This window comes from Hibiscus syriacus, unplaced genomic scaffold (assembly GCF_006381635.1).
Source record: "Hibiscus syriacus cultivar Baekdansim isolate YM2019G1 unplaced genomic scaffold, ASM638163v2 tig00117016_pilon, whole genome shotgun sequence".
Classification (NCBI taxonomy): Eukaryota; Viridiplantae; Streptophyta; class Magnoliopsida; order Malvales; family Malvaceae; genus Hibiscus; species Hibiscus syriacus.
Window position 1 is genome coordinate 3,891,645 of NW_024063525.1, and position 15,877 is coordinate 3,907,521.

Sequence of the window (15,877 nt, forward strand, 5' to 3'; positions counted from 1 at the left end):
CAAAATTCTCTGAATTTGCTTTGCAAATTCCTCATGATTCTTTTTATGAAGGTTTTACATTGATGTCCTGATCCTTCCATGTCTCTTTGAATCTCTCTATATTACTGCATCTCTCTACGTGTTAGAGACATAATTTATATATGTAGTAGTCTACAGTTAAGAGATTTCATAAGGAGTTGTCTACAGCAGTAATTAATTTTTCAGAAAACATTCACTTGTGTGCATGTGTGGCCTTATAACAAGTTTTTACCTTACCCTAATTATTTAAGTAATACTTGAGAGAAATAAAAATAAAAATAAAAAACAAAAAGTAAAAGTATTGGTTTTTTCTTTTTTTCTATTTGGGATTTATCATGTTCCTCTCCGTTACCTTTAAATTTAATGTGCGAAACTGGAGGCCTTTCTTCATGTTTTTTTTTTAAATTTTAATTTTTAGGCTGGCTTGAAGATGCAGCTTATTTTGCTGCTATTGGTGACAGTTTAAAAGCACTCAGTTGGTATGATTGGCCCAAACTTTTGAAAAATCGCCATCTTGCAGCCTTATAAAAGATATATGAGGAGAAGGATTTCATATGATCTGGATCACTCTTATTAAAAATATTGGCTTAATGTACATTATCTACCTAATTTTTATGCTAATATTGCTACCTTCTGTTTCTTTCACTTGGCAGATAGACTCGTTTATTGCTAAACAATTCCTGTTCCAAAGGCAGTGGCAAAAAATTCGTAACTATGCGCAGGCAAAGGGAATCAGCATAATGGGAGACATGCCTATTTACGTAGGTATCACAGTGCTGATGTCTGGGCAAATAAGAAACATTTTCTTCTGGTGAGGAGTAAGAATAATTTAACTAAGCTCCAAATTATTCTATTGTTGGTGTTGGCTACAAGTTTTCTGTTCTCTGACAGAATAGGCATGGTTATCCTATGCTAGTCAACGGTGTTCCACCTGATGCCTTCAGTAATACCGGTCATCTGTGGGGGAGGTTTGTACTGACTAAAAAGTAGTTCACATGCCTGTTATATAAACAATCTGTTTTTAACAAATATTATTACCTGTGTTAGTAAAAGCAAGGTATTGTTTCATGTTCATTCATTTTGGAGATACATTACAAATGCAATTTATGCACCTGAAGTGTGTTCTGTATCTTTTTTCTTTAGATTTCCTCCCCTGTTCTTTTATTGCTATGCATGTATTTTTTATTTTCTAAGAAGGTTATGGGTCCTTTATTCAATACTTCTTAATGGCTAAACTCAAACAAATTGTTTAATTCATAGCATGTGAACCTAAATATGATGTTTTTCTTATCCTGATATTCAGCTCTTATTTTCTTGTAGGGTGAGTTTACAATTCAATATTTTATGCTAGGTTTTTGCTGCACTAATCATCTTTAATTAAGGTATCCTTTATTTCAGCCCTCTATATGATTGGAAGGCCATGGAGAAAGATGGATTTTTATGGTGGATACGTCGCATTAGACGCAGAATCTATATGATGAATTCAGGATTGATCATTTTAGAGGATTTTCTGGCTTTTGGGCTGTCCCTTCTGGTGAGTTGTAAAGTATACTGAACGAATGGTGCTTACTAGAAATGTGAATCACCGAAACCACAATAAATCTATGCAGAAGCAAAAGTTGCTATGCTTGGACGATGGAAGGTCGGATTTTCTGATTCTGGCCATGTCAAATTTTCTTTAACTGTTCCATTTTCCACTAATGATGTAATTCCTATGATAGTAGGTTGGTCCTCAAAAATCCTTATTTGATACAATCTTCAGAGCAGCTGGAATGATCAACATCATAGCTGAAGATCTGGTACGTTCTGCTTGATAGAATATGAAGAACTTATTTTTATCATTTTTCATTCCGTTTCTTGATGTAGCTTTATTTGCTAATCTCTTCTCCAAGGAAAGTGGAAAATAGATACTTGATTTTTCAATAATCTTGAGCTGCCTATTATAGAAGTTTTCTTCTGGGGATATTTCAGCTACTTTGGTGTAGTTCAGTATTCTTGCTTATTATAGATGAAGATCATGTGAAGTAATCCCCAAGTTAGTTCAGTGTCCAGTATGTGTTGCCCTGATAATTTAGTTGATTGTGAATGGTACACAAGTTGTACATTTTTGTGATTGTAATTCTATTTTGGCATTGTTTTCATGTCTGTATGCCTAGGTGTTATATGAAACTAAAATATGAACGAGAATCAATACTAACCTGGATAAAGCATAGTCGTAATAGCTGAGCACCGTTATAGGTCAAGTAATTAATAATAAAACTGAACTTCTGTTTCTTTTAAATCCTGCATTGCATGCACCACTAAATAAATCATTGGTGTCATTGTGCTGCTTGTTTGTTTTTCTCAACATTTGTTTCTTGAATAAATAAGATATTTAGCAAGGATGCTGAAGATTTTTGGGGTCCAGAAGAACGTATTGTTTAACTCTAGTTTTTTTCACCTTATTGGGTGTGCATTGGCAGGGAGTTATAACTGTTGAAAACATGCACTGAAAGTGCATGAATTGTTGGAGAAAAAAATGAAATTTTCAACAATGATAGGTACCGAATGGTGAAGTTAATTTTGGTGCAGGTTTTGTTGATAATTTGGTAATGGAAAAATTATAAATTTAGTCTATGTACTTTAGGGTATTTACAAGATTAGTCCTTAAGTTTCAACTGTAAATATCCTAACCCATTTAGCTTCAAAACCATCCCAAATCATTCTAGCTTTCTCCCAATACTAGAGAATTTAAAGAGTTTCTTGAGAGTTGTTTTTTCCTTTTTATCAAGAGAGAATTGTCATTGTTTTCTCTTTGTTAGATCGAGAGAAGTTGTAATTCCTATTTTCTCATAGTGAAATTCTTCTATCTTTGCCCGTGGTTTTTACCATATATTATTTAGGGGTTTTCCACATAAAATTTGTGTCTTCTTTACCTTCAACTTTATTTTCCCAAATTATCAGTTACAATTTTACTCTATCCGATAGTCGTATTCCGCAACAATTGGTATCAAGAGCCAGATTAGAGTGTGTAATATATCTACTTATTGTCTTTGTGGTTACCACCAAAAGGTAGATCCTCCAACATAAGAAAGTAAGAAGGTATTACCCATTCTTTGAAGGTTCCAGAGAACTATTCACGATAGTGAAATAGTGGGAGCTATCCGTAATAGAAGCTATGACAACGAAATTTGATATTGAAACGTTCAATTGGAGAAATTTCTCATTGTGGAAATTGAAAATAAATGTCATCTTGAGGAAAGACGGTTGTCTAGCAACTACCAGTAAAAGGCAGGTAGATTTCAAAGATGACAACAAATGGATCAAAATGGACGGGAATTAGACTTGTAAATGAACTGAACGTTCAGCGAACCGTGCGGCGAGAAGTTCGTTTATTTATTAAATGAGTGAACATGAACAAGATTTTGTGTTCGTTTAATTAAATGAACGAACACGAACAAAGGGTTCGTTCGTTCATTTACGTTCATGAACGTTCGATTATATGTTCGTTCATTTATGTTCATTTATATTCGTTCGTTTATGTTCGAACATAGTACAAGTTGAATATGTTACAAAGATTATTGAAGTTGTTTGGATTTCAATAAGATTGTTTTGTTGAACAAATTAACTTTAAGGCTTTATTATGTTTATATAGCTTATTTATGATTTATGTATGTTTTTTTCGTATTCGAACAAATTAACTCTAAAGTTGCAGGTTATATTAATGAATTTTAAGTTGTTATTCTTGTTGTTTACTTTTTTTATATTCATTTGTTGTGTTCAAATAAGTTTGTTTTTTTTGTGTTTGCGTTGTTCGTTTATTGTGTTCATTTATTTTCGTTCGTTTGTATTCGTTTATGTTCGTTTATCATTTAAATGAATGAAAATGAACGAACATGAACAAGCTATATTCCTTAATGAACGAACAAGAACAAAAAAAAAATTTGTTCGTTTATGTTCGTGTTCGTTTATGTTCGTTTATTTATTAAATGAACGAACATGAACATACCTCCGTTCGTATGCGTTCGGTTCATTTACAGGCCTAACGAGAATGTTATGGCAAACTTTCATCTAGCATTAGCAGATGAAGTATTGTCAAGCATCGAGAAAAAGAAGACAGCTAGAATGATATGGGATCATCTTACCCAAACTGTACTGATGGAGTAAAGGGGTATCGCTTGTGGGATCCCACTGCCCGCAAAGTGATAATCAGCAGGGATGTTATCTTTTTAAAAGATAAACTCCAAAGAAAATAAGAAGATAGTAGCACAGAAAAGTCAGAGACTACATAAATACATGTGGAAAAGGAGTTTGAACAAGGAGATTCTTCTGAAGCAGAGCCAGCACATGATGAATAAGAACCAGAGAGTTCTGAAACTCCAACAACTCATCAATTAGATCGAGTGAGAAGATGTCCCAATTGGCACTTAGATTATGTTATAGAAGGAAATATTGCATACTGCCTTTTAACAGAGGACGGTGAGCCATCAACATACCAAGAGGTAATAAACAACTTAGAGATGCTTCACTGTGGATGATGGCGATGCAAGAAGAAATTGAAGCCCTTCATAAAAATAATACATGAGACCTTGTGCCACTACCACAAAGATGGAAGCCAATTGGTAACAAATGGGTCTTCAAAATCAAGCGAAATGATAACGATCAAGTTGAGAGGTATCGTGCAAGACTGGTGGTCAAAGGATATGCTCAAAAAGAATGTATTGATTTCAATGAAATCTTTTCTCTTGTGGTTTGACTAACAACAGTTCGAGTAGTCTTGGCAATGTGTGCTACATTGAACTTACATCTAGAGCAGCTAGATGTTAAAACATATTTTCTTCATGGAAATCTTGAAGAAGAGATTTATATGCTCTAGCCTGAAGGTTTTGAAGAAAAAGAAAAAAAAGAACTTGGTTTGTAGGTTGAACAAATCTCTGTACGGTCTAAAGAAGGCACCGAGGTGTTGGTATAAGAGATTTGATTCCTTCATTATGTGCCTTGGATACAACAGACTTAATGCATACCCTTGTGCTTATTTCAAGAGGTTTGGTAATATAGATTTTGTTATATTAATGTTGTATGTGGATGACATGTTGGTTGTAGGACCCAACAATGATCATATATTGAAGAATTGAAGGCACATCTGGCTAGGGAATTTGAAATGAAGGACTTGGGATCAGCAAACAAGATTTTGGGGATACAAATTCACCGAGACAGAAGTAATATGAAGATTTGGCTTTCACAAAAGAATTACTTGAAGAAGATCTTGTCACAATTCAACATGCAAGATTGTAAGCCAATTTCTACCCCTCTTCCTATTAACTTCAAATTATCCTCCAGTATGAGTCCTAGGAGTGAAGAAGAGAGGATGGAGATGTCTTGAGTGTCGTACGCATCGGCAGTGGGAAGTTTAATGTTCGTTGTGATATGCACAAGACCAGACATTGCACAAGCAGTGGGAGTGGTTAGTCGGTACATGGAGAATGCATGCAAAGAGCATTGGAATACAATAAAGAGGATTTTGAGATATATCAAATGGACCTCAAATGTTGCATTATATTACGGAGGATCAAATTTACTTATCAATGGGTATGTTGATTCTGACTATGTAGGGGATTTGGATAAAAACAAGTCTACTACAGGATATGTGTTCAAATTTGCTGGTGGAGCTGTAAACTGGGTTTCAAAATTGCAGTCAGTTATGGCTACATCCACAACAGAGGCAGAATATGTAGCAGCTACACATGTCAGTAAAGAAGCAATTTGGTTGAAGATGCTATTGGAGGAGCTTGGGCACAATCAAGAGTATGTCTCTCTGTTTTGTGACAGTCAAAGCACCTTGCATATAGCATGGAATCCAACATTTTATTCAAGGACAAAGCACATACGAGTTCATTACCATTTCATTAGTGAAAAGGTGGAAGAAGGGACAATAGATATGCAGAAGATCCATACAAAAAACAACATAGCAAATTTCATGACGAAGACGATCAATACTGATAAATTTACTTGGTGTCGATCCTCTTGTGGCCTATCAGAGACGTAATCAACATGATGATACAAGGTAGAAAAAATGTTGTGAATATATGATTGTTCCAATTAAATCTTCAAGTGGGAGATTGTTGAAAGCATACACCGAAAGTGCATGAATTATTGAAAAAAAAGAATGAAATTTTCAACAATGGTAGGCACCGAATGGTGAAGTCAATTTCGGTGTAGGTTTTGTTGACAATTTGGTAATAGAAAAATTACAAATTTAGTCCCTATACTTTAGGGTATTTACAATATTAGTCCTTAAGCTTCAACTATAAATACCCTAACTCATTTAGCTTCAAAACCATCCCAAATCATTCTAGCTTTCTCCTACTACTAGAGAATTTAGAGAGTTTCTTGAGAGTTGTTTTCTCATTTTTATCAAGAGAGAATTGTCATTGTTTTCTCCTTGTTAGATCGAGAGAAGTTGTAATTACTATTTTCTCATGGTGAAATTCTTGTATCTTTGCCCGTGGTTTTTACCCTATATTATTAAGGGGGTTTCCATATAAAATTTGTGTCTTCTTTACCTTCATATTTATTTTATCAAATTATCAGTTGCGATTTTACTCTATACGATAGCTGTATTCCGCAACAATAATCAAGGATGTGGTTCAGTTTAAGAAATATATCGGAGCACCTGGAATGACTGTTCTCCAGTTTGGTAATATGTTGCCACTAATCAACTGTGATACCATCTTTTTAAACTTTCATTTTTGATTGATGGCCTTTAATTTGGCATTATGTGATATTGTAGTTTTGTCCCGTTTTCTCTTGCTTTAGGTTTTGGTAGCGACTATAGAAACCCTCATATGCCACACAATCACGAGTCAAATCAAGTTGTGTACACTGGAACTCATGACAATGACACGGTAAAGCTCCTTCAAGGTTCATCTTTTTTGTCTTACTTTATTTTCGGTATAATCATCATGGATGCATGAAAGTTGGAATGCTGCATGCTGGGAATGATAGGTACTTTTGGGTACTTTATTCCATCTGAACAAACTTCATTAATCAAGTTCAATTTGAAACAAGAACATGGACAGCATTAAGATATGGAATGATGGAACTCACAAGAAGCATTAAAAAAACCGCTCAAGGCAAAACTGAAAAGTATATGCAAGTACCGGTTCATTTCAACTTTCAGCAAGAATATTGAAAAATATTACAAAAAACAATGTAAGGGAATCACCCATGTCTAAAATGCTAATATCTGAAACAAACCATCCAAATCTAGGAAATTTTCTCAATCTTAGAATATAATAATATGGGGGAAGAAGAGTCGGGATAAAGAATGGAAGAGAGGGATGAGGTATGAAATTTGGTACGACACTAGTCATATACTTGAGATAAATGTGCATATTGTTGTTTGGTTTGACGGAAAATTGTTTCACCAAATCCTTAGATGTTGCATACTAATAGTTCTTTTGATTGTCTCATAGATTCAAGGTTGGTGGAGCAATTTGATGGAACAAGAGAGGTCTAATGTGAGTTTCCTTTGTTATTCTAAGGCTTTCTGATCAGATATATCCTCTTGTATCTGTCTTACATCAGAAATTCGTCCCAGGTATTGAAATATCTTCGTATCACTGAAAAAGATGAGATCGCGTGGGCACTGATCCAAGCTGCTGCTGCTCCAATAGCTCAAACTGCTGTCATAACCACGCTGGATGTTCTTGGGCTAGACGGTTCTGCCAGGATGAACATTCCTGCAACACAGGTAAATATAATTTCTTCAAAAGTGCGCATATGAAAATATGCAGTAGCATGAGGCAATTAAGGTTCATGCATCTTGAACATTGTTAATTAAGTAATAGAGAATTAGTCGTGGTTTGAATTTTCAAGGCCCTACCGAGGATTACGTGGATGATGTGCAACATCTTTCCCCTCGTGGCTGGTTAATTTGAACTCTGATGACACATTTCAGGATCTCCATTGTTTTAACTTGATCCAAAGTTCATTTTGCTTCTCTTTCTGGGCATGTTGCATTGTTTTGCATGCAATTGTAAATTGACTTCGACAAAAACCATGATGAATTATAGAGCTACGGATCTTTTGTTGTGCAGCATGGAAACTGGAGTTGGAGGATACCAAATTCCATGAGTTTTGATACCTTGGAAACAGAAGCATTACGGTTAAGGGATATGGTTTCCATGTATGGGAGAATGTAGTTCCGGAAAGCTTCATATTTTTCTTTTTCCTCGGTCATCACACATGATTCCAGATTTGACGACCCCTCATGTATCTAGAAACAATCTCTCTAGCTTTGAATAAGTTTTTCTTTTTCCTGATGATCGAGGCTTATGAGTAAAATATTATTTATAAACTAATAAAAGGCTTGATTGCCCTTTCATTTCCATGTCTCGTTCATAACATACTTTCTAAGTAGATGCTACTTATAATGGAGGAATCAGTCACTAGCTTCATGGGGAGGACCTGAAACTCAAATCCCTTTCAGGATATTATGAGCTTCATTCTTCTTGTGAAAATCTGAGTTTGGGAAATCGTTCATAAAAGTGTTATTTAGTCTATGCACTGAAGAACTGTGTAATTTACTCCTTGTATCTTTGATATTAATGCACAATAAACATAATTGAAGTTGATCTTAATTGTTATCCTTTTTACAATCATTGCCGAGTTTTGGCTGGCTTCTGTTCATGAATCTCTGCAGAAAATACAAACCATAGTTGCATCATAGGTTAGCTACAGAGGTCATCTTGTTTAACTTGTTATATTCGCACTTTAACCCCAAACTTTTAAACTTTACAAACTAGTCCTTAATTGGAAACTGAATCAAATCATAATTTAACCGAACTAAACTATCTCCATTAGACCCACAATCAAATAACCCCTATAAATTATTTTCAAATCATCGAATGTTGAAAAAAATTATGGACTGATTTCAAGATGTTTCAACTCCTTTAAAAAAAATTCATCCATCAATTTTACCTTAAGTGATTAACTGAGGATTTTAAATTGATCAGCTCTATCTCCTGAGCTAAGTTAAATTTATCACTGAAATGGGTAAAACCAAATAATATATTTTTTTTGAAAAAAAAATCATGAGGATTTTTTTATCCTTTAAACTTAATTTAATTATAAATTACTGAAAAAATAAAACTAAAATGTTGCAGTCTTACTAATTATAAAAAGTTATAAATGATTATAAACAGTAAATAAACTAAAAATCTGTCAAGTCCAGATGACATATTTAAAGTTTTATGAATTCATTCTAATTAGCCATGGTTCTAATAACGTGGTATCACTTGTTTAAAACACTTTGTTCCTCCACATGCCACACTTGCATAGCTAAAATGTCCAAAAGGCATCAAATGCTAGTTTGAAAGAATTTTTAGAGCTGGAAATCTTCAGGTTACAGCCTAGAGACAACTGAAGTGAGTCCACTGGTCTTTCCATTTTTCAAGCAAAAACAGTTGTGTTGGGGAACTTATGTGTATTGTGTGGGAACCCACACTTCAAATTCCATTATTTGCCTTCAATAATTCATTAGAATGTTTGGGTGGGCTCTGTTATCTGTTTATACATCTTATCCAAGTTGTCAAGGGTGTGCACTACATTTCAAAACATTAGCAACTCTATTAAATCACCTTGAACAAAAATCAGAGCAAATACACTCAACAATCACCATACATTTCCATGACAAATCTATAAATGCATACATGCACATATTTATATATGTATATGTAATTTTAAGATCCTTAAACCTAACTTGCCATCAGCAGTTGTTGACAAGGGGATTAGTAGTGTTCTTCCTTTATTAAGTTACAGTTGACGAAGATGAAGTTTATCCTTAGCTTTTGCCTGGGTAAAAAGAATGGTTAAAACATGTTTGAGAAGCCATTTTTGTAGTGTTATCATCCTGCCTGTTAGACTTTCTGTTGAATGAACTGTATTTGCCTTGCCTATGCTTCCTTCTTGGATGTGGTGCCTTTGGGATAAAAAATCCAGTGCCTTTGCTTTCTCTCCTGCATATTTGCTCTTGGAGATACTGAGATTGTGTTATGGGATAATTTGCTCCACAGAATGTCTGAATTTTTTTTGACAAATACAAACTCAATACCAAAAATTGTAGGAGATAACATGTTATTTCAAACTCAAAGCTTAAAAAACTTGGAAAGAAACTGAAGGACATCCTGAAACCGGCTCTTCATCACCAACACCACCATCATCATCCATGATTAGCAGAGAGATCCTCTTGCTTAAGTCTGCAAAAAACAGATCATCTTCAAGCTCAACAGCCACTTCCATGTTTTTTTTTTTGGACAAGAAACAAGATCACCTTTAGTTTCTAAATATTGAAACCTATTTTCCATGCCATGGGGATGATATGGAGGGGTTATAAAGGAATCAAAGTGAAAAGGAAAATAGGGGAAGATTAAGAAGTGCATGTGGGATAGTGGGGTCATAAATGGCAGTTGGCCAATCTGGCTAGTCCCCACAAGAATCATGAAGCGATGTTATGATGTTATCCAGTAGGAAGAAAGAGATAAAAGAGTAGCAGAAGCAAAGAGATAATAATAGCCCACACCCAGATATCTAATCCAAGATACACCGAAATCATAGCCTCACTTCCTTTATCCTAAAACATCTCTAAGGAAACAAGGCATGGCTTAGAATTCAGTCTCCCAATCTCTAGAAAATGCACTACTTGCTGCTCAATTGAATGAGCCCTTTACACTTCACTGGTCTCAACTGGTGTCTAGCTAGCTAGATACTGCCGTCTTTTTTGTCGAAAGGACAGTCAAACTTAGTAACCAGAGGATCTAAGAGCATGTTGTAGGGCCATATCTTTTGTTCCTTTAGAGTTTGAGAGTCGAGACTTGTTTTGTCGACCTACATACAATTTGATGGGTCGGTTGACAATGCAACTGGCTTGTTGTATTGTACAGGTTCGTATTTAAGTTGCGAGTAAATTCTGTTTGAAGTCTTGCATTCATCATTTCAATGTCATTTTCCTTCTTTTTACAGAATTTGTGTGAGCAAATCATGTCCTATTTATGTTGACATTTTTTCTAATTAACCGGTATATTTATATTGGTTACATTGTTAATTTACCTATTACATTATAATTATTGATTTCGATGTTTTTTGGGTCGATACTTTTAGAAAATGTATTGACACATATTTAGGTAGTTATTGTACACACCTAAATATGTCACGCGAATTTAATGTTGTACACACCCTTCAACTACCACTACCAATACCACATCCTATTGAAAGCATGATTGAAACATGTTGAATGAACCTTTACTTACATCTCCATCAACTCCGGGACCACTGAACTTGCACAACAAAATTTTTGCCATGGATCATACTGATGCAGACAATGTTAAGCCAACCGAGGAATGCCATGAAGTACATAATGTTGATGAATCTGACAGATTGGTTGGTCAGCTCTTCTCTTCACGTGATCAAGCTTGGTACTTTTACAAGGGATTAGCATGAACATGGGTTTAGTGCACGTAAGGGAACAACACGGCTTGACGTGGTAGGGAATCTGAAAACACAAGAATTTTGTTGTTTCAAAGGAGGGTTTCGAGTATCAAAAGCCAATACTGTTGATCGTCAACGTGCTCATATGCTAGTCACAAGAATAGAATGCAAGGCTAGAGTCGTAGTTACAGCAACAAATATAAACGATCACTGGGTTATAAGTAAGTCTTATCAGAAACATGATCATGCATTGTGCACACCTGATATGAAACCATTTATGCGTTCTAATAGATTTGTAAGTAAGGCTGATATCGATGAGGCAACATCATTGAAAGAGGTCGGTGTTGGCACGTCACAAGTAATGAACTATTTAACGCAGCAGGCAGGGGGCTATCATAATATTGGATTTACACATAAAGACCTCTACAATGCACTTCAAAGAGGTAAAGCAAAGGAAATCGTCGATGGGGATGTGAATATGCTTATTGCTTACTTTGATTATAAGAAACATGATGATCCAGGGTTTTTTATGACATACTCGGTAGACGAATCAGGGGCATTGCATAATCTTATTTGGTCGGATTCTACATCGAGATCAGATTACACATGCTTCGATGATATAATTGCGTTCGACACAACGTACAAAGATAATTTGTATGGTCGACCAATTATGCCTATTGTCGGTGTCAAACATCAACATAACATAATTGTGTTTGCCACTGCCATAATCGCTGACGAGACGTCCCAATCTTTCGAGTGGGTGCTACAGAATTTTTTAGAAGCCATGATGAATAAATCGCCTATTTCAGTTGTCATCGATGGGGATAGGGCAATGCAGAGGGCTATCAAATCTGTTATCCCTTATGCTAAGCACATATTATGTTCTTGGCATCTTTCTCGCAATGCACAAGCTAACATTGGTGACACAAAATTTACAGCAACATTCTCAAAATGCATGGCTTCCTGGTGGACAACTGAGGAATTCAATATTCAATGGTGTTCGGTTGTTTCAGAATTCAATGTCGAAAAGCATCCATGGGTGATTGAGATGGGAAATACTCGGCACGTATGGGCACAAGCATATCTAACCGGTCATTTTTTTGTCAATATTTGCTCAACACAAAGGTGCGAGTCTATGAATGCTTCACTAGCGATTGCACTGAAACACAAAAAGACATATTTAGATGTTGTTCATGCAATTGAATATGGAATTAGTAGAATGCGTATGAACGAGTTGAATATGGAATTAGTAGAATGCGTATGAACGAGTTGAAAGCGGATTACTTAAGTTCCCAGACGAAGCCCTTCCAGATCACAAAACTGGTTGAACTTGAAAACCATGCTGCTGAGATTTTTACCCGCGAATCTTTTCGTGCGTTCCAAGATGAACTTCAACGGGAGACATTGTACCAGATTGAGGAAGAGATTCAGTCCTTATCAGATGAATGTCAACATTATATTATGACAAAATACAAAGAAAAAAATAGAACATTTGAAATTAGTTTTGATTATCGTACGGAAACCCTAATTTGCTCATGCAAAAAATTCGAGACCGTTGGACTTCTGTGTCACCATCAACTTCATATTTTGAAGCACTTGGATTACACATATTTGCCCGAGACTTTGATTCAAAGTAGGTGGACTAAGGATGCGAAGGCTTCTGCACCCAGTTATGTTGACTTGAATGTGCCTCAAGAAGTGATGCAAATGGCAAGGTTCGCTGCTCTACGTTCAACGTCAAGTAGGTTATGCTACATTGCATTAAAGAAGACGCGTCTTTCAAAACCGCAAGAGATGATATGAAAAGACTAATAGAAGAATTTGAAAACTCGTTTGGTTTGAATGATTCAGTCAACCAGAGCAGTGTAGTAAACATCGTTCGCAACCCTCAACGAAAACAACTCAAGCGAAAAGAAGTACCGAAGAACAAGGTCGAGAAGAAAATTAGGTGATGTGGGCACTGCAACGGTGAGGGACATAACAAACTAACATGTCCTCAAGTCAAGTTCAGTTTGAATACAAGCACACAACCTACATCAACTGATTTTTTCGAAGACAGAATGGAATGGCCATTCATTCCCGCACATGATGACAACGATCTTTATATATCGTAAGTATCAAAATGACTTCTATTGTGTATAAGAAACATGTACAACAACCTATTGCTAACTTTTCTCATCTCATAGATAATTACATTCACATACAAAACTATAAATCATATATAACTTATATAAAATTAACCCTACATTAACAAAATTTCCTCTCTTAGTCTATTTTGATTGTGGCTTACGAGACTGTTTAATATTTCATCCGCATCATCATATAAATGCTAAACAATATGTAGAGTATAGTCTCCCACAATCATGGCCGGAATCAGTTCTGTAACTGGGATTATCCAGGTTACTCATATTGACTGCATAGCCAATAAAACTATCCTTATATAAAATTAAGAACAATTCTTCAACAACTGAATACAACTATTAAAAGTAATGTTCAATCATGCACTCCTTACGTTGGAGGGCTCTAAACCCTAAACCATCAAAGAAAGCTTACCTTACCAATTCCTAGCTTACCATTTGGACCCTGCAAGGGGTTTTATTGGCTATGCTGTCAACATGATTATGAGCTTCCTTTATCCTTTTCACATTCAATAAGACTATAGAGATTTGAATCAATTAAATTGGATTAAATACTTTAATCCAATTACCATTTCGAGAACAATTACATGAATACATTGATACTTACTGGTCGCTTTCGATTTTCTTCAATATTGATACGCTAGGGCTCTATTTGAAGGTCATCATCTTCGTGAACAAAAATTGAACTTGCAACCTATAACCATTCATAAACAACAAAATTTAAAACCTAACCCCTCTTTTTAAAGATTTTCTAAAAAATTAGGGTTTCGACAATATACATATCGAACAGACGAAGGGAAAAAGTGTTTGTCACATGAATAACTGATCGTAACTGTTATGAATGCTGGCATTCCTAATAGAGGGTTTATCAATTTAGGGTTTTTAGCGTTACATTATAAATAATGAAGGAAGAAAAAATGCGTTATTTACAAGTATCGACACAAATCTAAAACGTGTCGATACATTATGTTCACCTATTTTCTCATAAAACAGGTACATTTATATCGGTTACATTATAAATTTACCTATTACATTATAATTATCAGTTTCGATATTTTTGGGATCGATACTTTTTATAAATGTATCGACACTTTCTGCGTTCACCCTTTTGGGCATTCATTCTGGAAAAAAGTATCGACACATCATTTAAAAGTGTCGACAAATTATGTAGACCTATTCTGACATAAAATCGATATATTTATACCGTTTATATTACAAAATTACCTATTACATTATAATTATGGATTTTGATGTTTTAGGGATCGATACTGTTTAAAAATGTATCGACACTTTATGTGTGCAACCTTTTTGGATTTTCCTTGTGGACCAAAATTATCGACACAAATCTAAAACGTGTCGATACATTATGTTCACCTATTTTCTCAAAAAACCGGTACATTTATACCGGTTACATTGTAAATTTACCTATTACATTATAATTATCGGTTTTGATGTTTTTGGGATCATACTTTTTATAAATGTATCGACACTTTATGTGTTCACCCATTTGGGCATTCATTCTGGCAAAAAGTATCGACACAACATTCAAAAGTGTCGAAACATTATGTAGAACTATTCTAACATAAAACCGGTATATTTATACCGGTTATATTACAAAATTACCTATTACATTATATTTATGGATTTCGATGTTTCTGGGATCGATATTGTTTAAAAATGTATCGACACTTTATGGGTGCACCCTTTTTGGATTTTCCTTGTGGACCAAAAGTATCGATACAAATTCTACAAGTGTCGATACATTATGTATATCTATTTTATCAAAAAGCTGGTTTATTTATACCGGTTACATTGTAAATTTACCTATTATATTATAATTATCAGTTTCGATGTTTTTGGGATCGATACTTTTTATAATTGTATCGACACTTTATGCGTTCACCCTTTTGGGCATTCATTATGATAAAAAGTATCGACACAACATTAACAAGTGTCGACACATTATGTAGACCTATTCTCACATAAAACCGGTATATTTATACCGGTTATATTACAAAATTACCTATTACATTATATTTATTGATTTCAATGTTTCTGGGATCGATACTTTTTAAAACTGTATCGACACTTTATGGGAAACTTTAAGTTTGGAAACTCTATGTATGAAAACTTTGTTGTGGAGATTATAGAAAACGATTCTTTAATAATGTGTTTCGATACATTTATACGCAGATGTAAAATACATTAATAACTATTATTGATATTTCAACAATCCTCAAATGTATCTGTATACA

At 34.8% G+C, this 15,877-nt stretch overlaps 1 protein-coding gene and 1 pseudogene across 1 annotated transcript; one reads left to right on the plus strand and one right to left on the minus strand.

Annotated features, from left to right (window-relative positions):
- Positions 1–8,287, plus strand: part of LOC120195616 — a 28,262-nt pseudogene extending 19,975 nt beyond the window's left edge.
- A 1,554-nt stretch (positions 8,288–9,841) lies between these two features.
- LOC120195617 lies at positions 9,842–10,299 on the minus strand. Its single transcript, XM_039197586.1, has 2 exons — positions 10,162–10,299; positions 9,842–10,078 (listed from the first exon to the last, which is right to left on the minus strand). The coding sequence occupies exons 1-2, from the start codon at positions 10,297–10,299 to the stop codon at positions 9,842–9,844; spliced, it is 375 nt and encodes a 124-aa protein (XP_039053517.1).
- Between the last annotated feature and the right edge of the window lie 5,578 nt (positions 10,300–15,877).